Below are 24,387 nucleotides of genomic sequence, written 5' to 3'. Positions count from 1 at the left end.
TTTAAATCCATTTCATAATAAGGCTGTAACGTAACAAAACGTGGAAATAGTCAAGGGGTTCTGAATACTTTCCGAATGCGCTGTAGATCAGTAGGAAAAGTGTGTTTGTTACTTTAAATACACCATGTCATGACAATATGTCCAAGCCGGTGTCAGAACCTTTTATCGATTTTGTGTTATTGAAGCAGCTTCCCATGTCTTCATCACATGCATTCAAACATTATGAAAATGTGTTGACATGTCATACACAAGCACACATACTCATAGGCACGCTTGTGGCACACACACACACACACACACGCACACACATTGAGTCCTTGTGTTTACTCTTCCCCACCCTGGTGCACTTTTGTTTCTACAGAGACGTCCTTTGGCGTTTTAAAAAAATTAAATAATTATGGTGGCTTTGAGAGAAAGCTCTGGCAGCTTGGGGAGGCTGGGACCTTTTGTGTAGGATGCTCCTGTGGGTTAGAGGATGGCTCTGTGGTTTAGAGGATGGCTCTGTGGTATAGAGGGGCCTCTGCAGAGAATACCTTATTTACACAGCAGGTCTATTCTGTTCTATTCACGGAGCCTGTCTGCATCATTCAACACAATCTGTAGGTGTCCCCAACAGAGACTTGTTTCGTTCAAGACTAATCTAGACAAACATCAGTCTCATAATCAGGTTTCAGACAAGAGCCGAGCAGCTCCTTTAAAACCTCAATTGCAGACAGGTGCTTCCAGAAATAGCAGCTATTCTATGAAGAGTCTCATGTCAGTTAATTTGTTCTGTAGGTCTGTGATCCTTTCCTCTTATACTAATGGAAATGTCAGGACCAATATTGAAAACAAATCACATAGAACTGATGACACACATCAATGTTATTTTCTTTGGGGGGGGGGTTAAATCAGCTTTAATATTTCAGATAATGTAGGTTCTATCAATTTAATTGTTTGTATCATTTCTAATGTATCTTTAATCTGAAACATTAAAAACCACCCTTCTCTCTCTTGTTTTGCCTTTGCACTACCCATTTAATGGACACTGCACGTCTACAGTGGAGAACCTTTATTGTCTCGATTATAATATACATTTGTCTTGTGTTTTTGGGCTTACAGAAATTTAAATCAAGCTTTGTAATGTCTCTTCACCTTGGACAAAGTAAAGCATGATTTCCCCCTTGTTCTATTTTGGCCTTCCATGCAGTGCAGCTGTCTATCTAATGACCTCGAGATGATACTGGATCACTGCCCGCTTCATAATCATTCATACTACCAGGGCCTATTGGTGTTCATTGTGCTAGTTTAACTCAGCAATAGATCCTTATTAGCACCTATCCTTTCTACCCACATCATAATCATTTTAATCTCTCAGTTTCAGAAATTATATGACTATGGGTAATGATTTCACACTCTGAGCACACAGTTTTCTGTGGGCTGTGGTTAGTCTAGCAAGTATTAGTATCATTTCCCTCCTCAGTGTGAAATCTTTGAAGGTTTTTTCTTGACTTCCAATTATAGAATCTATGTTAGTTTTGGAATAAAACTGCAAGTTTCCTCCACATTTATAAAATGTTTTTACAGATGTATCCACATTTAATGTGGATTTTATTGGAACTGGGGAATCTGCCAGTGTTTCGGTGAAGTAGGCTAGCAGTTTCCTCTGTCTTGTGCTAACTCTACATATCCATTTCCCGTCAGAACACACGCAGCAATACGCCCACTCACTAGGAGATCATGCCCTAAAACAGTGACTTTTACCCAGCAATACCTTTTATCTCCATACAGACTGTCTCATAGTGGAGAACTGCTAAAAAGAGAAACCTATTCTTAAAAATGTCTCATGCCTCCTCTGTAATGAATTTCTAACATGTGTTTACTCTACATTTTTGGCTGAACAGATTCCACATTATTCATTAAATATGTTATCTTGATAATATTGACATATTTATCTATATGGATTTTGTCTTTTTACTTGCATTCAAATACTTTCATTACTAGGTTGGAGGCTTACTTTTAGGGCAGCTAGTACAAAAATGATGACTAAACTTTTGAATGATCACCATGGCTATATGAAATAGATTTTTCTTTATCTCATGGTATTGAATTTGAGGCACATAGCCTATCTGGCAATGTAAGGACAAAAGATGAAGGCAAACATAGGGCAAAACATGGAGACGCGTTTTCTGTGCGTAATGTGGAGCCTTGCTTCGCATAACAGGTGCCACCTCATTGCGGATAAGCCTGCTGAAAAGACAGCACAAACATAGTGCTTGTACCTTTGTGACTACCAGTTTAGCTTGTTGCGCATCGAAGGCTTGAGAAGTGGTGTGGTCCGTTGTGTAGCGAAAGCAAGCAAGATTTTTGAAAAGGAAAAAAGTTTGCGCAGTGCTTTATTTTTTTTTGTTGCGGTGGGAATATGTTTATGGCAGATGTGCAAAAGAAGATGAGAGAGTGAGGACAGGTGGTGTAATTAGAAACTCGGATTTCGGTTTATCGGATGGAACCGTACAAAATGCTCTTGTTCTTTTCGGTCATGCGGACAAACCTTCGGGAGCGTGACTTATGGTGGCTTTTGTACTGAGAACAGTTTCCGTGGTGTCTGGATGCACCGCCCCTCCACAACGGATCTTATGGAGATTTGTTTAAGGGAATATGTTTAGCCTTGATTTGACATTTTGAGTCTCGAATTATATATTTTTTATTTTTGCTTAATGGGTTTGAATGCGGTCTCTTGGACAATTGATGTGTTTCTTTGTAACCTACCCACTCGTTGAAGACATGCGTCGACTTTGATTTATTCACAAGAAGTAGAAAACCCACGGTCAAAGAAGCAAAGGCTTGAATTCAAACTGTGAACTTCAAAACTGAGGAAATTTATTTGTGAACAACTCCACATGCGGATATGAATATTTATCTTCACTTGTTGCCTTGGCTAAGGACATTATGATGGACTAAAACGAGTATTTTTTTTTTAGATCAAATCACTTGCTCTACCCCACCCTGCTTCCCAGGGGCTAACCCTCTCCCCTCTCTCCTGTTTTTTCTTGCTCCTCGCAGAATGTCCCGGTTCGGAGACAACGTTCCCGCCTTGTTGGGCTCCGGGAATGGGGCTCCGAGCGCAACAGGACCCGGGAGGGAGCGCCTGTGTCTACAGTGGTGGAGTTTCCCCAGCCTTTAAACAGACCAAAGCGCAGAGAGCTCGCACCATGGCCCTGTACAACCCCATCCCTGTCAGACAGAACTGTTTCACCGTCAATAGATCACTCTTCATTTTCGGGGGAGACAACATTGTTCGGAAGTACGCAAAGAAGGTCATAGAGTGGCCATATCCTTTTGGTTAAGGTGTAACACACACACACACACAACACACACACACACACACACACACACAACAACCACACACACACACACACACACACACACACACACACACACACCACACACACACACATTCAACGAAAGTTCTTATCTATATAGAATTGTCTATCATATTAATGTTTTTTCTTATCATTATGAAGAACAGTATAATTCAGCACCAGGGACAGCACCAGCAGCAGTTGTATAACTGGTATTTTTTGGAGGGTAGGGATTTTATTCCACAAAGCCAATGATTTGATTTATCTGCCTAGTTCCATTTTTTAACAAATTGATTTCCAACATTTATTAACCCTCTCCAGCCCCCCAAAACACACACACACACACACACACACTGAGGTTCACTTCACTGACCACTGACAATCCACTCGAAGTGAAAGCAGACATGTTTTAAACCATTGATCACGTTTCCCACTGAGTGAAAGTGCTGTCCATGCAACGATTTCCAAATGGTTAAAACTTTAGGGCTTCATCTGTGTGTCATTGATTAAAAGTCCTACAGACATTGAGTCAAGAGATATGGCTAGTATAACACTAACAATACAGTGGCATCTCTTTGTGGTGCTAGATTCACATTATTAACCTGTTGAGATTCAAGCCTCTACTGATGTTTTTGAATCAGCATGATGGAGCTGTTATTGACTGCCAGAAATGACCAACTGTCATGATCAAGTGTTTGAGACTGAAACCTGGTTAGTTGGACAGTGTTTTACTCGATGGTAATGGTTTTCTTGTAGCATTGCAATGCTGTAGGTATAGATCTATTTTATCAGCGAATTTCAGATTCCTTGTTATTCTACATGTTATGTTAACAGTATAGCTTTTGGCCTTCTTACACACCCCTCTCTCTGGTGTTTCCATCAATGTATGGTTACTTCACATTGTTGAATTGATTTTCCTAAATTGGATCAATATCTGAAGGGACTCTTGAATATAATTTAATGCCACCTTTTTCATTGGTTGATTTGACTATGAAAATGTAATATGGTCTAAGTATTATTCAGGATATCATAGGGGAATCTGCATCAGACAAGCAATGGATGTTATTTGTATGATGGTCAAAACAAACCAAAGAATGTGTGTTATGTTTAGAAAACTTCAGTACTGTATATTATATATTGTTATAAACTGGGTGGTTCGAGCCCTGAATCCTGAAAAAAAAWTWTTTTTACTGCTCTAATTACGTTGGTAACCAGTTTATAATAGCAATAAGGCACCTCTGGGATTTGTGATATATGGCCAAAATACCACAGCTAACAGTTGTGTCCTAGCACTCTGCGTTGCATTGTGCATAAGAACAGCCCTTAGCCGTGGTATATTGGTCATATACCACACCCCTTCGGGCCTTATTGCTTAATTGACAGGCAAGATTGTCTTTGCCTTTGACTCAGTGGGAGAGTGTGACTCGCATGTCAGTCAGTGGAAACTGAATTAGATACAGGTGTTGCCGACCATAATGATCACTGGCTGTAGATTTGAGGCATATCACCACATTTTCACGTCACAGAGGAGATGGAGAGGAGATGGAGGGATGGAAAGCTGAGAGGGGCACTAATAGCCCTGAAATGACTTGGCACTACACCAAARCAAATAGATTGCCTTTCTCTTAAAGTAAGCAACACAATGCCCTTATGTTGGTCAGCTATTGTTTATCTACAGTAGGYCTACACCAGGTGTCCCACGTGTGTTATTACTGTTCTGCCCAGCTGAATGGCTTTCTGATATACTATTATAACATAATAGTCCTTACACTATACTTTTAAAGGCCCAGTGCAGTCAAAAGTGTGATTTTTCTGTGTTTTATTTACAGTACCAGTCAAAGTCATTCAAGGGTTTTTCTTTATTTTTACTATTTTCTACATTGTAGAATAATAGTGAAGACATCAAAACTATGAAATAACACATATGGAATCATGTAGTAAGCAATAAAGTGTTAGACAAATCAAAAAATTGCCTTAATGACAGCTTTGCACACTCTTGGCATTCTCTCAACCAGCTTGATGAGTTAGTTACCTGGAATGCATTTAAATTAACAGGTGTGCCTTGTTAAAAGTTAATTTGTGGAATTTCTTTCCTTCTTAATGCGTTTGAGCTAATCAGTTGTGTTGTGACAAGGTAGGGGTGGAATACAGAAGATAGCTCTATTTGGTAAAAGACCGTCCATATTATGGCAAGAACAGCTCAAATAACCAAAGAGAAACGACAGTCCATCATTACTTTAAGACATGAAGAACTTTGAAGAAAGTTTCTTCAAGTGCAGTCGAACAAACCATCTAGCACTATGATGAAACTTGCTCTCATGAGGACCGCCACAGGAAAGGAAGACACAGAGTTACCTCCGCTGCAGAGGATACATTCATTAGAGTTAACTGCACCTCAGATTGCAGCCCAAATAAATGCTTCACAGAGTTCAAGTAACAGACACATCTCAACATCAACTGTTCAGAGGAGACTGTGTGAATCAGGCCTTCATGGTCGAATTGCTGCAAAAAAACACTACTAAAGGACACCAATAAGAAGAAGAGACTTGCTTGGGCCAAGAAACACAAGGAATGGACTTTAGACCGGTTGAAATCTGTCCTTTGGTCTAATGAGTAAAACAATTTTTGTGGTTCCAACCGCTGTGTCTTTGTGAGATGCAGAGTAGGTGAACAGATGATCTCYGCATAGCCTAGTGGTTAGAGTGTTGGACTAGTAACCGAAAGGTTGCAAGATCGAATCTCCGAGCTGACAAGGTAAAGATCCCCTGAACCACTGTTCCTAGGTTGTCATTGAAAATAAGAATTTGTTCTTAACTGACTTGCCTAGTTTAATAAAGGTTAAAAAWAKATATATAGTTCCCACTGTGAAGCATGGAGGAGTAGGTGTGATGGTGTGGGGGTGCTTTTCATGTGATACTGTCTGATTTATTTAGAATTCAAGGCACATTTAACCAGCATGGCTACCACAGCATTCTGCAGCGATACGCCATCCATCTGGTTTGCACTTAGTGGGACTATAATTTGTTTTTCAACAGGACAATGACCCAAATCACACCTCCAGGCTGCGCAAGGTCTATTTGACCAAGAAGGAGAGTGATGGAGTGCTGCATCAGATGACCTGGCCTCCACAATCACCCGACTTCAAAGCAATTGAGATGGTTTGGGATGAGTTGGACCGCAGAGTAAAGGAAAATCAGCCAACAAGTGTTCAGCATATGTGAGAACTCCTTCAAGACTGTTGGAAAAGTATTCCAGGTGAAGCTGGTTGAGAGAATGCCAAGAGTGTGCAAAGCTGTCATCAAGGCAAAGGGTGGCTACTTTGAAGAATCTCAAATTTTAAATATATTTTGATTTGTTTAACACTTTTTTGGTTACTACATGATTCCATATGTGTTATTTCATAGTTTTGATGTCTTCACTATTATTCTACAATGTAGAACATTTTAAAAAATTAAGAAAAACCCTTGAATGAGTAGGTGTGTCCAAACTTTTGACTGGTACTTTATATTTCCGCACTATGAGGTTGGAATAAATCTGTGAAATTGTGAAAATTATGATAATGCCCTTACAGTGTAAGAGCTGTTTGAAAAGACCTTCTGAAATTTGAGCCTGTTTAGGTGTGATGGAGTTTTAGCCTGCCTGGTGACATCACCAGATGGTAAATGAGTTAATAGACCAATAAGAAAGAGAGTTCCAAACCTCAATCCATCTATTGTTCTGTTCCTTGCAAACATATCGTTGTCTATGCAGTTCCTGACTGATTCTCGGCAGTTTGTGGCTATCTTTCTGTTTTGTTGGGTGGAAAGTGCAGAAACTAACCCCAAGGTTAATGTGGCATTATGTAGGGAGTGTCTCATTTAATCTAATTAACTTTGTGAAATTAATGAACAATCATTACGTCTAATGACGTCTGATCAGTCTGCTGTATCATGTATTATAAAGTGATTAGAACGGTAACTGATGATCTCATTCAGAGTCATTTCCTATCATGATGTGACACAGCACAGGCTGCTGTTCATAAGCTTGAGCTTTAGCATTTAGAGAGCTCTGGTAAAATAACCACTGTGAACTTCGTAAGACACACACAAACACACACACACACACACACACACACAACACACAATACGCTCTATGCATGACAGCCCCCTGCACCTCTCTCATTCAGAGGGTTTGGGTTAAATGCTGAAGACACGTTTCGGTTGAATGCATTCAGTTGTGCAACTTTCTAGGTATCCCGTTTCCCTTATTAAAAGGTCATAGTTGTGTGCAGAACAACATGCTTCCTGGTATAAGCAGCTCTTTTTTTCAACTGCTCAATTAAAAGCAGTGATCGATGAGGGGTTTATTTCCAGGCATCTGTGACTGGCATGATGCAGGAGCAGCAGGTGTGTCAGGGGTCGATGTGGAGACTGGCAGGGGCTGGGTGGAGGAGCCAGGCAGGCCTAAGGAAACATGTTGCCCACTCTGGTGCAGGGAGCCTGGGGAGGAAGAGCTTCTGCTCTCCCTGTCTGATGAACACTGGGAGGCTGCTACAGGAAGTGCCCCGGGGTGTAGGTACTTCTTTAATAATGGATCCTGTCCATGGCAGAGCAGGTCTGAGGGACGGGGTGCTGACTGACGCCACCCTCTAGAGCCCCCACCCTCCCCCCAGCAGCAGGAGTGGCACATCAGCTTCATTCAATTTCAGATGGCACAACGGATCTGGCATTGGCATATCCCTACATTTACATTTACTCCTGGTTCCAGTATTCTTGGTTGATCTGTGCGTAATTTTATTGCGATCATTGAAAATGATGTTAGCTCATTTCTAAAGACAGCCTTGCTATTCTAGATCTAATTATCTCAACAAGTTGCCTTCCATYAATCCATTCTCTTATGAATGAATGTAACCCTGACATTCATTCATAAGAGAATGTCAATATTTGTTCAACCAGAAATGTACTTAAACAGTTTTAAAAATGGCCACCTGTTGTGTTTGAATGTCTTTGTTTACTATTATAATCCATCTACAAGCACTATTTGGCTTTTCCTCATGCTTGTTTAAAATCATCCTGTACGTAATATACACAGTGGGGTCCATAATTATTGGCATCCTTGATAAATATATGCAAAAAAATATGTTTTCAATAAATAATACAAATACTGAGCTATATTGTATGCAAAAAAAAATGTAAAATGTTCTATGAGATTGGAGATCTTAGACCATTTCTCCATACAGATTTTAGACCATTCCTCCTTGATATCCTTTGTCTGCGCTTATGGACTGCCTTTTTCAATTCAAACCACAGGCTTTCAATGGGGTTCAAGTCCAGAGAATGAGATGGTCATTGCAAAATGTAGTTTTTTTTTGGTCAATTAACAATTTCTTTGAGGATTTTGATTATTTCTTGGAATTATTGGTTTGCTGGAAGATCTACTTGCGGCCAAGTGTCAGCCTCCTGGCAGAGGCAACCAGGTTTTGGGCTAAAATGTCCTGGTACTTGCGACATCGCAAATCTCCTATAAGGAGATGCCCTTGATCAGTGTACAAGAGRTAACCATACCTCTGGTGGATGGAGCCCTCGGACCCTCCAGAGGCTGTAACCCCTTGCTATTATAGGCCAATATAATAGCTTCCACAATCCAATGTGATAACCATTGACGAGAGAGGGGCCTYCCCTTGCAGAGGGCAGGCGTGTGGCTCCTTATYATGAGGGGAGAGGTTCACCTCATTTGCAACTCGACCTGTCTGTCTCTGACAGATGTGCGCGATTGGTTTTYCGAGCTTCTGAGATTCAGGTGAATCCCACATGTGAGATATTGAAAGGAGTAATTGAAAGAGAACCCAGACTCAGCCACAGCGATTCATTATTTTACCCCATGTGTGTAATAAGATTTGAAGCCAATCTAAGAACATGTGCACAGATGCACCCTGTATCTCATTCCATCTCCACTGCTATTTTTAACCTGTTTTAGAGCGGGAGCCAGCGCAAACTTGTCAATGTGACTCACACGTCCCCACGAGCCCTCATTACAAAGCCCCTTYGTGGATAAATGACAGTTTTCTCAGAAGGCATTTCATGAATGATAAAACAGAATTATACATATATTGGGATAAAAAACCTAGAAGTTTCTCCGCAGCCCCATACCTCCTCAATACAGGCCAATTATAAGACGATACTGTAGATACACTTGTTCCTGGAGAAATCACACTTCTCACATTGGATGATATAAACACACATGGCTTTGTGTAAATGACTGTTGACTGAGTGAAGAAGAGATTTTACACACAATTTAAATAAATAAGGCAGGACTTGGTATTGATTGTCAGGAGGGCTGTTGCAACATGTGGGGAGTCGCGATAACTCTGACTGCCGCCAATTAAATGTGAGCGCTGACTTTTGGCTGAGAGGAGCCTGTTGCCGTGGATACCTCTCTCTATCCTCCCCCCTATCTCTCTCTCTCTCTGAGTGCAGTGTCAATGGTCTTCTTGCAGCTGCTCTTTGTGTCTGAGGGGATGGAGGTACAGTAGGGTGTGGTTGTGGAGGAGGGCCCTGACAGAGAGAATCATGGTAGGTTGTCCTCTTGCACATGTAAGAGGACAGGAGTTTTCTATAAATCCTGGTTGAATATAGTTTGCTCAGTGCTCCCATTAGAGCAGGCCAGGAAGTATTTAATCCCAGCAGAATGTCAGAAGTGTTACTGTATTGGAGCTTTTGTTTATTTAGTTATTTAATGCTCAGAAGATAAGGGGCGTCCCTGTGTGACCCTCCAGGCAGCAACTCCAGCTGCCAGCTCTGTTTGCATTGATCTCCCCCCTCTCCACTGAGCAGATTTAGGATCCCTCATTCTCTACCTCATTTTCCCACACAGCCAAAATAAATCCAGTGCCCACGCACAAAATTAGAGAAATGTGCAACGTTCGCTCATCSCTGTGGCACATTTAAACCTACAATCACCAGGGGTTCCTTGGCAAGCTTGTGGTAAAGTGCCCTTTTTTGTAGGATCAGCCTCCTGCTCTTCCCACACATCCCCAGCACGCCCAGACTTGCCTCTCCTCYAGCTTTCCCTCCAGCTTTCAGGGTTATGGCCTGTCTCCTGCTATTGTCCTCAGCTACTGTGGACAACAGTCTCCTGCCCCTCTCCTCTCCATGGCTGGCTAGATGGACAGCATCAGGGCATTGTGAGGAGCTGACAGTCAGGTTCTCTGTGAGTCAGCCAGCTGTATGGAGGAGAGGAGGAGGCAGCAACAGCACTGCCAGGTGCTCAGCRGCAGGCTGGATTAACACTGGTCTGCCTGCCAACAGAGAAGTCAGAAGAATAGATGCATCCTGACATTTAATCAATGAGAGGGATTTTCATCAAATGTCTTAGGAATGTGAGGCAGTAGGAAGGGGGTGTTTTAGATAGGTGTGATGATACTGTCATCCTGATTGGGGATTATTCGGCCTCAGCACACTATGATATCTCTCTCATTTTGGGATSGAAATTCTGCATTATGTCTTTGTTTTGTAATCTCACAGGTTACAAAAATTAGAAGAATAGTGTTTATGTTAAGTATATTGTGACAAAGTATTCTTCCTTAACTTGTTGCTTCACTCCRTTTGAGTACATGATCCTCGCCACCATCATCGCCAACTGTATCGTCCTGGCCCTGGAGCAGCACCTGCCTGGAGAGGACAAGACCCCCATGTCTAAGAGACTGGTGAGTAAACCATCTACCAATACACTGTGTCTTAAGTCAGTCATCATCAGTGGGGTTCTCCATCCATGCAGAAGCKTACTTCAAAAACACAATTTCCCTCCCAATTCCTTATTCATGAAATTTGGTATTTAATTGTAATCTGACATTTTCTCCAAAGATTGGAGAGAATTGGATAGTTGCAGCAAAACGAGAACACTTAATCTTGTTTTATGACATTCGAGTACATTGTTAGCTTGGACATTAGTTGTATTTTATTTTTTATTGTAGTGTTTGTTGTTATTATTTGATTTGTTTTTGTTATTTTATATTATGTGTTGACTAAGATTGGGGATGGGGTGGTGCGCCAGGGGTATGTTTTGGATGGGGTAGGGCGCCAGGGGTATGTTTTGGATGGGGTAGGGCGCCAGGGGTATGTTTTGGATGGGGTAGGGCTCCAGGGGTATGTTTGGGATGGGGTAGGGCGCCAGGGGTATGTTTGGGATGAGGGGTGAGAGGGTGGGGTTGTTCAAAAAGGGCGGGAATTGTATTGTTTTTTATTGATTTTATTGCCATCGTAATCCAATAAAAACAATTGTTCACAAAATATTTTTTTGTGAAAGGCGTATAAAAACTTCTGAGTTCCTGTGTTCATTTCCTGCATTATGTATTAATTAATTATGAATGCAGTACACCTATTGTGTCACGGCTGTTGGAAAAAGAGGACCAAGGTGTAGCGTGGTGAGCATACATGTTCCTTTATTAAACAAGACSCCGAACAACAACAAACAAGACGCTAACCCTAACAACAAACAATAAACACTACAAAAAACAAACCGTGAAGCTCAAAGGCAAAGTGCCCTAAACAAAGTCAACTTCCCACAAAGACAGGTGGGAAAAAAKGMTACCTAAGTATGGTTCCCAATCAGAGACAACGATAGACAGCTGTCCCTGATTGAGAACCATACTTGGCCAAAACATAGAAATAGAAAATCATAGAAACACAAAACATAGAATGCCCACCCCAACTCACGCCCTGACCAAACCAAAATAGAGACATAAAAAGGATCTCTAAGGTCAGGGCGTGACATATTGAGCCATGGCATAGACCATAAAGTTMCAAATTGGGACCTCTGAGTTCCCCGCTGCCTCATAATGCCAAAYCATTGATTATCTTTGAGACACATTTAACAGACATCAAATATTACACTTGAACCAAATAGAGTACAAATAACTGTATATAACTGTGTTTTTGGCATGTCCCAGTTATCCCCTCTAACTCGTTAGCAGCTCGTTAGTTTTACAGTTGTGTTTAATAGAGTGAGAAACTAGCTGGATTAATTGGTTCTCATTCGATAAATAGCTATTACAGCTATTATATATATATATATATAAAATATATTAAATGCATCCTTTTCTTTGTTTCGGTTTGAGAAAAGCTGAGGAAGGAGATGAACATCTACAAGTTGAAGTCGGAAGTTTTTACATACACCTTACCAAATACATTTAAACTCGAGTTTTCACAATTTCCTGACATTTAAATCCTAGTAAAAATTCCCTGTCTTAGGTCAGTTAGGTCACCACTTTATTTTAAGGAATGTGAAATGTGCAGAATAATATTAGAAAGATATTGATTTTTTTAAGCTTTTATCTTATTTCCACACATTCCCAGTGAGTCAAGAAGTTGATACACTCAAATTAGTTTTGTAGCATGCTTAAAATTGTTTAACGTTGGGTCAAATCGTTAGCTTCCACAAGCTTCCCAATAAGTGGCTGAATTTTGGCCCATTCCTCCTGAGCTAGTGTACCTGAGTCAGGTTTGCAGGCTCTTGCTCGCACAAACGCTCTCAGTTCTGCCCCAATTTTCCATAGAATTGAGGTAAGGGCTTTGTGAGCCACTCCAACACCTTGACTTTGTTGTCCTTAAGCCATTTTACCAAAACTTGGGAAGTATGTTGGGGTCATTCTCCATTTGGAAGACCCATTTGTGGACAACTTTAACTCTGCTGACTATGTCTTGAGATGTTGCTTAATTTATCCACATAATCTTCCCCACCTCATGATTGCCATCTATATTTGTGAGGTGCACCAGTCCCTCCTGCAGCAAAGCACCCCACAACATTGATGCTGCACCCTTCGGCTTCACGTGGATGGTGTTGCTTCGGCTTGCAAAGCCTCCCCTTTTTTCCTCCAAAAACATAACGATGGTCTTATGGCCAAACTTCTATTTTTTCATCAGATCAGAGGACATTTCTCCAAAAAGTTACGATCTTTGTCACATGTGCAGTTCAACTGGGGTCTGGCTTCTTTATGGCAGTTTTGGGAGCAGTGGCTGCTCGGCTTGGTATGCCGGCCCTTCAGGTCTGTCGATAATAGGACTCGAGTTTTACCTGTGGATATAGTTACTTTTTGTAGCGTTTCCTCCAGCATCCATCTTTCACAAGGTCCTCTTGCCTTATTGTTCTGGGATTGATTGCACTTTTCCGCACCCAAAGTGCGTTCATCACTCTAGGAGACAGACGCGACGTCCTTCGCTGAGCGGTATGCAGGCTGCTGGTCCCATGGCTGTTTATACTTGCGTACTATTTGTTGTACAGGATGAACGTGGTACCTTCAGGCATTTGGAAATTGCTCCCAAGGATGAACCAGATTGTGGAGGTCTACAATTTCTGAGGTCTGGCTGATTTCTTTTGATTTTCCCATGATGTCAAGCAAAGAAGGCACTGAGGTTTGAAGGTAGGCCTTGAAATCACTCTCGCGAGTTACACCTCCATTTGACTCAAATGATGTCAATTAGCCTATCAGAAGCTTCTAAGCCATGCCATCATTTTCTGGAATCTTCCAAGCCTGTTTGAAGGCCAACTCGGTGTATGTAAATTCTGACCCACTGAGTTACGATTCAGTGAATTATAAGGGATATAATCTGTTTGTGAAACAATTGTTGGAAAAATACTTGTGTCATGCAACCAAAGTAGATGTCCTAACCGACTTACCAAAACTTAGTTTGTTAACAAGAAATTTGTGGAGTGTTTGCAAAAACAAGTTTTAATGACTCCAACCTAAGGTCATGTAAACTTCCGACTAACGTATATATAGTGTTTTTATGTATATGATCATGCTAATTTACTCTGTGAGCCACATGAGAGTGCTTACCTGCCTGCTGAGAGAAAAATGTAATTAACCCTTTCCTGAGCACATTTAAGAGTCTGAGAGAAGCCTTTGAAATGGGCAAAACAGAAAGGATTGGAAAATAATTGCTTGTTATGACCTGTAKTAKATGTCTTCTTTAGGGGAATGTCTCATTATTTTTGTATTTAATTTTCAACAGATTTAAGTATTTTTCCATGAACCTAAAGCGTGATAAATGCCCACACAAATGCTGTTACTGCGTATGCTTTATTCTTTAACCTTTCATGTTAACCTGACCACTTTGTACTGTAGTTGTGTGATATGTCCATTTTCTATTCAYAGGAAAAGACAGAGCCTTACTTCATTGGGATGTTCTGCTTTGAAGCTGGGATTAAAGTGGTGGCATTGGGATTTGTATTCCATAAAGGCTCCTACCTGAGAAACGGCTGGAACGTCATGGATTTCATTGTGGTTCTGAGTGGGTGAGTACGGTAGGCTGTCTCAGTCAGCTGAAACACTACAGGACTTTTAACTACTACTGCTGAATAWCACCCTCCTGTTTTAACAACCTGTTCATGGCTGCTTGCTCAAATAAGACKGGTGTATTGCACTAGCCTAGTTAATTTGATAGATTTTTGAAAGGTTTTATTACAATCAAATCAAATTGTATTGGTCACATACACGTGTTTAGCAGATGTTATTGCGGGTGTAGCGAAAGGCTTGTGTTTCTAGCTCCGAAAGTGCAGTAATATCTAACAATTCACAACCCAATACACACAAATCAAAGAATTAAGAATATATAAATATATGGACGAGCAATATCAGAGCGGCATAGACTAAGATACAGTAGAATAAAATAGAATACAGTATATACATATGAGATGAGTAATGCAAAATATATAAACATTATTAAAGTGACTAGTGTTCCATTTATTAAAGTGGCCAGTGATTTCAAGTCTATGTATATAGGCAGCAGCCTCTAATGTGCTAGTGGTGGCTATTTAACAGTCTGATAGCCTTGAGATATAAGCTGTTTTTCAGTCTCTCRGTCCCAGCTTTGATGCACCTGTACTGACCTCGCCTTCTGGATGATAGCGGGGTGAACAGGCATTGGCTCAGGTGGTTGTTGTCCTTGATGATCTTTTTGGCCTTCCTGTGACATCGCGTGCTGTAGGTTTCCTCTATGGCAGGTAGTTTGCCCCMGGTGATGCGTTGGGCAGACCCCACCACCCTCTGGAGAGCCCTGCGGTTGCGGKCRGCGCAGTTGCCGTACCATGCGGTGATACAGCCCAACAGGATGCTCTCTATTGTGCATCTGTAAACGTTTGTGAGGGTTTTAGGTGCCAMCATTATTGAATGTTTGTCAATGTTATTGGCATGTTTAATGGACTATTTCACATGTATCAGACTTTATCAGATGGATGGTTATCTGTTGTTCATTTCCTGGAAGGAGTTAATTWAATTTCTGATGCAAATATCATGGCACATCTTGTTCATGGCACATGGCACATCAGTTCAGATGCCAAAAACAAAACACTGTCTGTGAAATAATCCAATCTTGCAGACGCACAGCTTTAGGGCTTGTTGTGTCTTTCACTAAAATAACACACARTAATTCAGGTCACCTTTAGGCTTTTACACACAATGGAAAGGAATACATTTTCCACTGTCTTGACTCCTGGAGCAAATTATTGCAGTGGAAAATGGAAAGGTTATTACAGGTTATTTGCAGATCTAAAAGGGGTGAGGAATTCTCTTGAGAGGCTTTAAGATGAAGACAGTTTATTTTCTTAACAGCGCTGCCTGTTACATYTTAGTCATTTAGCAGACGTTCTTATCCAGGTCAAAATTGCAGAAWTTTCACCTAGTCAACTCGGGGATTCGAACCAGCGACCTTTTGGTTACTGGCCCAATGCRCTTAACTGCTTGGCTACTTGCCACCCCTGTTGAAAAGAGCAGGGCCAACTCTGGTTCAATACACACACATATGCACACAGATTAAATATTAATCCATTCCATAGTGCAAAAGTACAAAGCGTGGCAAGGTTCTTACAGAATTTTACATGATTCTCTGCATTTCAATATTAATGAGTGCAGGCTTGCAGTGCTGAATAAGGCCCAGCTCTCTGCTGAAAGGAGGAGAGGAAAAGGAGGAGAGGAGAGAGGGATGGGGTGGGGTGGGAGAGGGGTGTCAGACTGTAGCTGTGGAGCTCTTTTCTGTGGAGCCATGCCCTGATAATGTCTCCTCCCCCACAGTGCCCATCACCCCCAACTTCACCCATCCTCTCTGGCTGTGTGTCATGACGTGTGTGTGGATGGTCATATGTGGAGATGTTAGCCTTGTCAGATAATCCCAGCCAGGTGAGAGGGGGGTGGTCTGGCTGTAGCTACTATTCTTCTGCATTAATCACCACACCACAGCCCAAAGTAGAGATTGAATTAAAACACAGCAAGAAGCAGTGAATTAAAATTGATTGGTTTACACTGTTGACTTTCTCCSTAGACTCCATCTTATCTGGCCTAATTTTCCCCCTAAATGACCTGTCTTATCWAACCTTTGAGATACATGATTACTACTCTACTCAGACRTTTGTCTTCTCACACTGTGTATATTGATACATTTTCCTCTTCAGGTTTTACATGGCATTATTTTCAGTGATATGTGCCTGGTGAGTGCATTCCAGTCTCTTGATACCAAGTCTTGTACTTTTAGGGCTCTATCTTTGGCTGGCGCTAAGGCAGCGCAAGTGTCAAACGCATGTTAGTTGGCAATTTCGCCATGTAGAAACTGGTGTTCTGCCATTTTCCACCCCTTGCACCAGGTTTGGCAATTTACCTGTCTAACATCAGCTCGCTTGCACTGAGGTGGGAGGGGTGGTAATATTTGAGGTGTGTCTTCAAAAACTACTGCAAGGTGACAACTTCATGGATCACAAATTGTGAGATTTAAGACCAACAAAAAGCAGGTCTTAGCGGTAACGCAGATGGTAATGACATGGATTTGAGAAYGGAAGTACAACCTATCCAGCCGTGACGCACAGTGCCTATATGCTCATATGACCCTCGTATTTAGAAACATAAGAAACTAATCACTGAAGCTTAATTAAAATAATATGTTTAGGAGCTGCAACAGTGAGCGGACATCCCRTTTCTATCATTATTTTAGCCAGCTCTCGTTATTATTTTGGACGKGCGTAAAACCCCCTCCATGTAGGCTAATKGGAGTTGATGACAATGCAATACATAATAGACCGTAAATACACAACTTGAAGCATGATGCACGTTCTGATTGGCCATTGAGGGGTCAAGCCTTGACACCTACAACTTATTTATTAATAAAAACCCAGTCCTTTCACGCCACCGGCAGCTACTGTTTTCATAATTSCCGCTGTGAAAATAGCAAAAATATTTCTGACACAGCCCCGACCTATACCATTGTGTAAGGGTTCTTARAATTGAGCCCTTAACCCACTGAAGTTGATTGAAACTAATGTACATCAAAATCCTTATTTTTAAGTTACAGATGTCTGTATGGGCTGCGTCTCAATCAACTGCATCTGCCTATGTTGGCCTTCTGCATCTGCAGTGGAAAGTGGCATAGCTACAGCGCTGTTTGTCAGACCAGGAGACATCATGGAAACGTCTGTAGCATCCAAATGGTTAAGTCTACAAACTAAGCAGTCCAAATTCAACATTTTATCAAATCATTTTTCAATATAATTTTTTTATACCAACAGGGGTCCTAAAATTCAAAATCAAATAGCTAAATGATCCATGGTATGGCCATCTTTAAACAATTCCATATGTTATATTAGTATAACCCCCTATCCCAAAGGCTTAGACTTGTAGAGCTTAATGTCAAACAATAGCAATATAAATTGAATATAAAATGAATCATATAGTGTGAGGAAAAAACTGTCTGCTTATGAGATCATTTTGCTAATTTCCTCAAATTGCTTGGCTTACCAGGCATACAGTATGGACTAGGCAAAATAGCTATTTAGCAAAAAACTATTTAGCAAAAAAAAAAAATTCTGAAGCAAGAATTTAGCTAGGACTGTCTGGAAGTGGTCTGAGTGGGGAGAGAAACTGATAAACTAGCTGTTATTGGCAGAGAGTTTCGGAACTCTAGTTTGTTAACCAATTTACCTCATGGTGATGTCAMCCCGGAAAGCTGAAACTCYTGCCCATGCAAACCTGCTGATTACGAAGTCCTATGTAGATTGTACTTTCAACCAGCAACTATCAGGAAATATAACTGCTACAATTGTTTTCACACTTTTACAGTGTTAGTTTCATCAGCTATTGTACAATATGATATAAAACACAGCATTTTGACTGCACTGGGTATTTAATGCAATGTTCAGAGGGGTTTTCTATTCCAGTTTAGATGACTGTATTTTTGTCAGTAGTTTCTTACCTCACCTGTCAGTTACTGGCCCTTGCCAAATGATGTCAGCTTCCAGATGTATCAATCTAGCATTTCATATAATTGTATTACTCTTAGTGAACACTTTCCACTTTCCAGCACTGACAGCTAGACAGGTTGACAACTGTATCGCGTTTTCTCCACTTTGAACGTACAGAGAGAGTTGAATGATTCATGGACCTGGATGGTAGAAGACATCTGCTTTCTGACTGATAGTAAATCAGAGCACATATCAGCTCCCAGTCAAGCATGTGTGACATCAGGTCTGGCAGTCTGTTATCATGAATACAGCATGACCAGTATATTTCACATGAAACAGTCTATAGCATGACGACAGTATGCCCCAATCTCAGTTTATGTACAGCCACCACTATGGGGGGACTTGATATAGTTTGGAGGTAAATCGCTTGTAGGTTTAATTTCATTCATTTTTGGTATAATGAAGTGAGGTTTAGATGCTTTTTTCTTTATTATTGTTCTGTCCACGGCAACCATAATATAATGCAATGAATCTCCCACTCGCAGTTGCTCTTTCTCACAGACACACAAACTTGCAAATCCGGCAGGGGTTTGCAACCTTATTAAGAAATGTGTGATTATGAGATTTKGTGGTAATAGTGGAKGAGTCATCAGTATCCATTAGCTTTTAAAGAACAGACATGTGCAGACAGAGGTCAGAGGGAAAAGGAACTGTTTAAGGCAGGGATCATCAACTAGATTCAGCCACGGACGGAACATAATAAAACAAATATTTKTAGACTGCAAATGAACCGTAAGAAGCCTAAACATATATAATATTTGACTAAAACATAATCATTTCMAACCTTGATTACATTTGGGAACATTGTCCTGCGTAGGGTGCCGTCTTGCGGATGGGACGTTAAAACGGGTGTCCTGACTCTCTGTGGTCATTCAAAATMCCATGGCGCTTATTGTAAGAGTAGGGGTGTTCACCCCGGTGTCATGGCTAAATTCCAAACCTGGCCACATTTCATCATGGCAMCCTAATCATCCCTCTCATTCCTAATGGGCATATATCACCTTTCCACCTGACAGCTGATGTGTGGTGAGCATTTTGGCACAAAAATGGTCACTGTGCATCACTGAGGTGGGTGCTACACATTTCCCCCTACTATGTAAAGCGCTTTGAGTACCTCAGTTGGTAGAAAAGTGCTATATAAATCCAATCAATCATTTTGAATTATTATTATTTGTTTACGGTCACATATGTCTCTCTATTATGCGTGGGAATACTTGGGAACAGATTTCCCGAAATTAAAATCACTTGGAGTTGATTTCCTGGGGTTTTTACAGTCCTTTATGTCCAACAATAAAAATAAGATGTATAAATAAAAGTACACATATGTCTCTCCCTTATGCGTGGGAATACTTGGGAACAGATTTCCGAAATTAAAATCACTTGGAGTTGATTTCCTGGGGTTTTTACAGTCCTTTATGTCCAACAATAAAAATAAGATGTATAAATAAAAGTACACATATGTCTCTCTATTATGCGTGGGAATAATTGGGAACAGATTTCCAAAATGTAAATCACTAGGAGCTGATTTCCTGGTGTCTTTGCAGTCGTTTTTGTCCAACAATGAAAATTCATTTGGGGAACCCTGGTTTAAGGGCTCAACAGTATMTTTCTCTGATATTAGGAGTAATGCTGTCCTCTGCTGTAATTGTATTCAACTATACTGTAAGTTAAGTGAAAGAGGAAGGGATTTTGTGTGTGCATGCATGTGTGAGCGATATCTCTGTACTTAAGTGTCTTGTGTGTTTGTGGAAGCTTAAGGGGAGGTAAACACAGGAAGTAAGGATTACCAGTACACAATTATTTAAATGATACACTAGATGACTGATAGGGGGCGCATTGTTGAAGCCTCCATCTTGGCACTCCCCCACCAGTGTAAAAAAAATAATAATTCTGCATTCGTCTTTTATTATTTATTATTCCTTTTTCTCCCCGATTGGTAGTTACAGTCTTATCTCATTGCTGCAACTCCCATTCAGACTCGGGAGAGGCGAAGGTCGTGAGCCGTGCGTCCWCCGAAACACAACCCAGCCAAGTCGCTCTGCTTCTTAACACAATGTCTGCTTCACCCAGAAACACCAATGTGTCAGAGGAAACACCGTACACCTGGCAACCGTGTCAGCRTGCATTGTGCCCGGTCCACCACAGGAGTCACTAGTGCACAATGGAAYAAGAACATCCTTGCCGGCCAAAACCTCCTCTAACCAGGACGACGCTGAGCCAATTGCTCGCCACCCCATGGGTCTCCCGGTTGCGGCAGGCTGCAACAGAGCCTTGACTCGAACAAGGATCTCTAGTGGCTGTCACTGAAATGTATTGCCTTAGACCACTGCGCCACTCGGGAGGCCTGCGTTCGTCTTTGCCACATGTATTCTATTACAGACACCTAAGTGCATACTTTAAAAAAATATACGAATAAAAAATCTAATAAAAATATTAAACTATTTTCCTTTAAAAAAAATTGGGGGGAGATTACTAATATTAATGTCTCCACTAGAACAACGAAAATACTGAAATATATGTACATTTTGTCCTTGAAAWGTTTTATTGAAATACTTTTTTTTTTTCATCTACACACAATACCMCATAATGACAAAGTCAAAACATGTTTTTAGACATGTATTGGAAATGAAATACAGAAATATCTCATTTACAGTATTCACACCCCTGAGTCAATACATGTTAKAATCACTTTTGGCAGTGATTACAGCTGTGTCTTTCTGGGAAATCTCTAAGAGCTTTGCACACCTGGATTGTACAATATTTGCACATTATTATTATGTTGGTTGTTGATCATTGCTAGACAGCCATTTTMAAGTATTGACATTGATTTTCAAGCCGATTTAAGTCAAAACTGTAACTAGGACACTCAGGAACAGTCAATGTCATCTTGGTAAGCAACTCCAGTGTATATTTGGCCTTGTGTTTTAGGTTATTGTCCTGCTGAAAGGTACATTTCTCTCCCAGTTTCTGTTGGAAAGCAGACTGAATTTTCCACCAGGATTTTGCCTGTGCTTAGCTCTATTCCGTTTCTTTTTATCCCCCCCAAAACTCCCTAGTCCTTGCCGATGACAAGCATACCCATAACATGATGCAGTCACCACCATGCTTGAAAATATGGAGGGTGGTACTCAGTAATGTGTTCTGTTGGATTTGCCCCAAACATAACGCTTTGTATTCCGGACATAAAGTTAACTGTTTTAAAGTCATCATTGGCCTCATGGTGAAATCCCTGAGCGTTTTCCTTCCTCTTCGGCAACTGAGTTAGCAAGGACACACCTGTATCTTTGTAGTGACTGGGTGTATTGATACACCATCCAAAGTGTAATTAATAACTTTACCATGCTTTAAAAAAAAGTTGGACTCATCTAAGAGGGCTCCCGAGTGGCGCAGCGGTCTAAGGCATAACCTGTTCCAGAATACACAGACAATATCATGTTTGTTTAAAACTCAAGTCGCAGCTTTTGTTCCTCWGTCTTCAGGGAGATTGTGACATGAATGATTTGGACCTGCTTCCCCTCTATCCGGCTATGTATCAAATGGCTTATGACAAACACTGGGGACTGAGACATGTATATGGTAGAGCTTTCACAAGTGAAGAAATTCAATCCCTGGCTCCAGGCAAGATGTACAGCTGTGTCTGAAAGATGAGGAGAGGACAGGATAGGAKAGGATAGGACTGGAGGATGTGACGGAGCGGTGCGGGGGTGTCCACACGGACAGGACAGACAAACAGCTGTCACAGCTAGCAGGCCCATTGTTCGTCCTGGGCTTTGTATCCCATCAGCTTTTTTTATACTCACTTGGCTAAGAGGGACAGGCTCCTAATGGGAGAGTTTCTTATTTTCCCTTCTCACAGCATCAGCAGAGAAACTGGCGCTGACAGAGCCGACTGAGCCGTAATGAGGGAAGAGAAGTAAGGCTTTGGAGCCTGTGGTTAGCATCACATTTAGGGAGTGAGCAGGAGGAGTTCACAGGTGATGGCTGACTGTGCTGTGACTGTGCTGATGGTCTGGTCACAGCTCCCTGAAGGAGTGTTAATTAAGRCCCACACACATTACACCAAATGTGGATCTAGCATTCATCTGACGATTGTTCAGCGCGCTGTGTTTTAGGGACCACAAGCTGWAGATGTCTGACTGCCGACATTTTTCACATATAAAATTAGTGCATCGTCGGTTCGCAAATTACGTTCAGAGGTGATAAGTACTCTCTGAGCCCTTAGATATTCAGTCTGCTGGTTCTCTTCACCAGGCATGTGATTGTGGTGCTGTGCGGATCTGTTCACACGCTATTATTATCTCAGGGCTGATGTTAGGAAGTGTGTTCTGTGACAACATGGCTCTGGAATGGGAACACACAGTACTGCTGCCCAGAGGCACTGCTTTACTGAACATAAGGGAGGATCTGACAAGCCCTGGCACTGTTGGTCTGTGATACAGGGAGATGATGCCAACAGACTCTGAGGTTTCACTTCGTGCTTTGCGACATCCAACTGGACACTTTTTTTGTCATGCACAATTCTGTATATTCTGGGCAATGCGCCTTGGATGCCATAGAGGAAACATATCAGTGACATGACAATAATGTCTCCATGTCGTTTTTGTGTGGACTGTTTTCACTTCATTCATCAACATTATGAATTGCTTTAGAGTAGCCAGTAGAGGGATGTGTTTTATCTCTAATTTAGGATTCATTTAGTGAATGATAATCACATGGTCAAGTACCCAGAGTGAGCACATGCTGCTCTGCTTCAAAGAGAGGCTGAGTGGGAGAGACACAGGGAGATATTTTATCTGTCTGATCTGGCCAACAAGAGCTGACTGAAAGGCTTTTGAAATCAGGTGAAAACAGTTGTGATATTTACAGGAGGCATTGCTACTTTGTAAAGGTTTGGTGAATTGATGTTGAAGTGACTGTTTGTTCTATTTGTGGTAAAGTCTGAGGTATGCCTCTTACAAAGACTTCAAATCAAATTACATTTTATTTGTCACATGCGCCGAATACAACAGGTGTAGGTAGACCTTACAGTTAAATGCTTACTTACAAGCCCTTAACCAACAATGCAGTTTTAAGAAAATCCCTAAAAAAGTAAGCGATAAGAATAACAAATAATTAAAGATCAGTAGTAAATTACAATACCGGCTATAATACCGGCTATAAACAGTGGGTATCGGTACAGAGTCAATGTGTCAATGTGCGGGGGGCACCGGTGTCGAGGTAATTGAGGTAATTATGTACATGTAGGTAGAGTTGTTAAAATGGCTATGCATAGATAATAACAGAGGGTAGCAGCAGTGTAGGGGGGAGGGGCAATGCAAATAGTCTGTGTAGCCATTTGATTAGCTGTTCAGGAGTTTTATGGCTTGGGGGTAGAATCTGTTTAGAAGCCTCTTGGACCTAGACTTGGTACTCCGGWACCGCTTGCCGTGTGGTAGCAGAGAGAACAGTCTATGACTAGGGTGGCTGGAGACTTTGACAATTTTTAAGGCCTTCCTCTGACACCGCCTGGTATAGAGGCCCTGTGATGTACTGGGCCGTACGCACTACCCTCTGTAGTGCCTTGCAGTCGGAGGCCGAGCAGTTGCCATACCAGGCAGTGATGCAACCCGTCAGGATGCTCTCGATGGTGCAGCAGTAAAACCTTTTGAGGATCTGAGGACCTATGTCAAATCTTTTCAGTCTCCTGAGGGGGAATAGGTTTTGTCGTGCCCTCTTCATGACTGTCTTGGTGTGCTTGGACCATGTTAGTTTGTTGGTGATGTGGACACCAAGGAACTTGAAACTCTCA

The 24,387-nt window shown here is 41.4% G+C and overlaps 1 protein-coding gene across 1 annotated transcript in view; it reads left to right on the top strand.

Annotated features, from left to right (window-relative positions):
* LOC111972209 (voltage-dependent R-type calcium channel subunit alpha-1E-like) overlaps nucleotides 1-24,387 on the top strand; it is a 121,728-nt gene that overhangs the window by 2,877 nt on the left and 94,464 nt on the right. The window contains 2 exon segments of the mRNA XM_070446163.1: nucleotides 10,920-11,025; nucleotides 14,473-14,612. Of these exon segments, the coding sequence (XP_070302264.1) occupies nucleotides 10,920-11,025; nucleotides 14,473-14,612 (246 nt within the window).

This window comes from Salvelinus sp. IW2-2015, linkage group LG13 (genome assembly GCF_002910315.2).
Source record: "Salvelinus sp. IW2-2015 linkage group LG13, ASM291031v2, whole genome shotgun sequence".
NCBI lineage: Eukaryota > Metazoa > Chordata > Actinopteri > Salmoniformes > Salmonidae > Salvelinus > Salvelinus sp. IW2-2015.
Note: the sequence above shows the minus strand (reverse complement) of the source record. Positions and strands in the feature narration are given on the sequence as shown.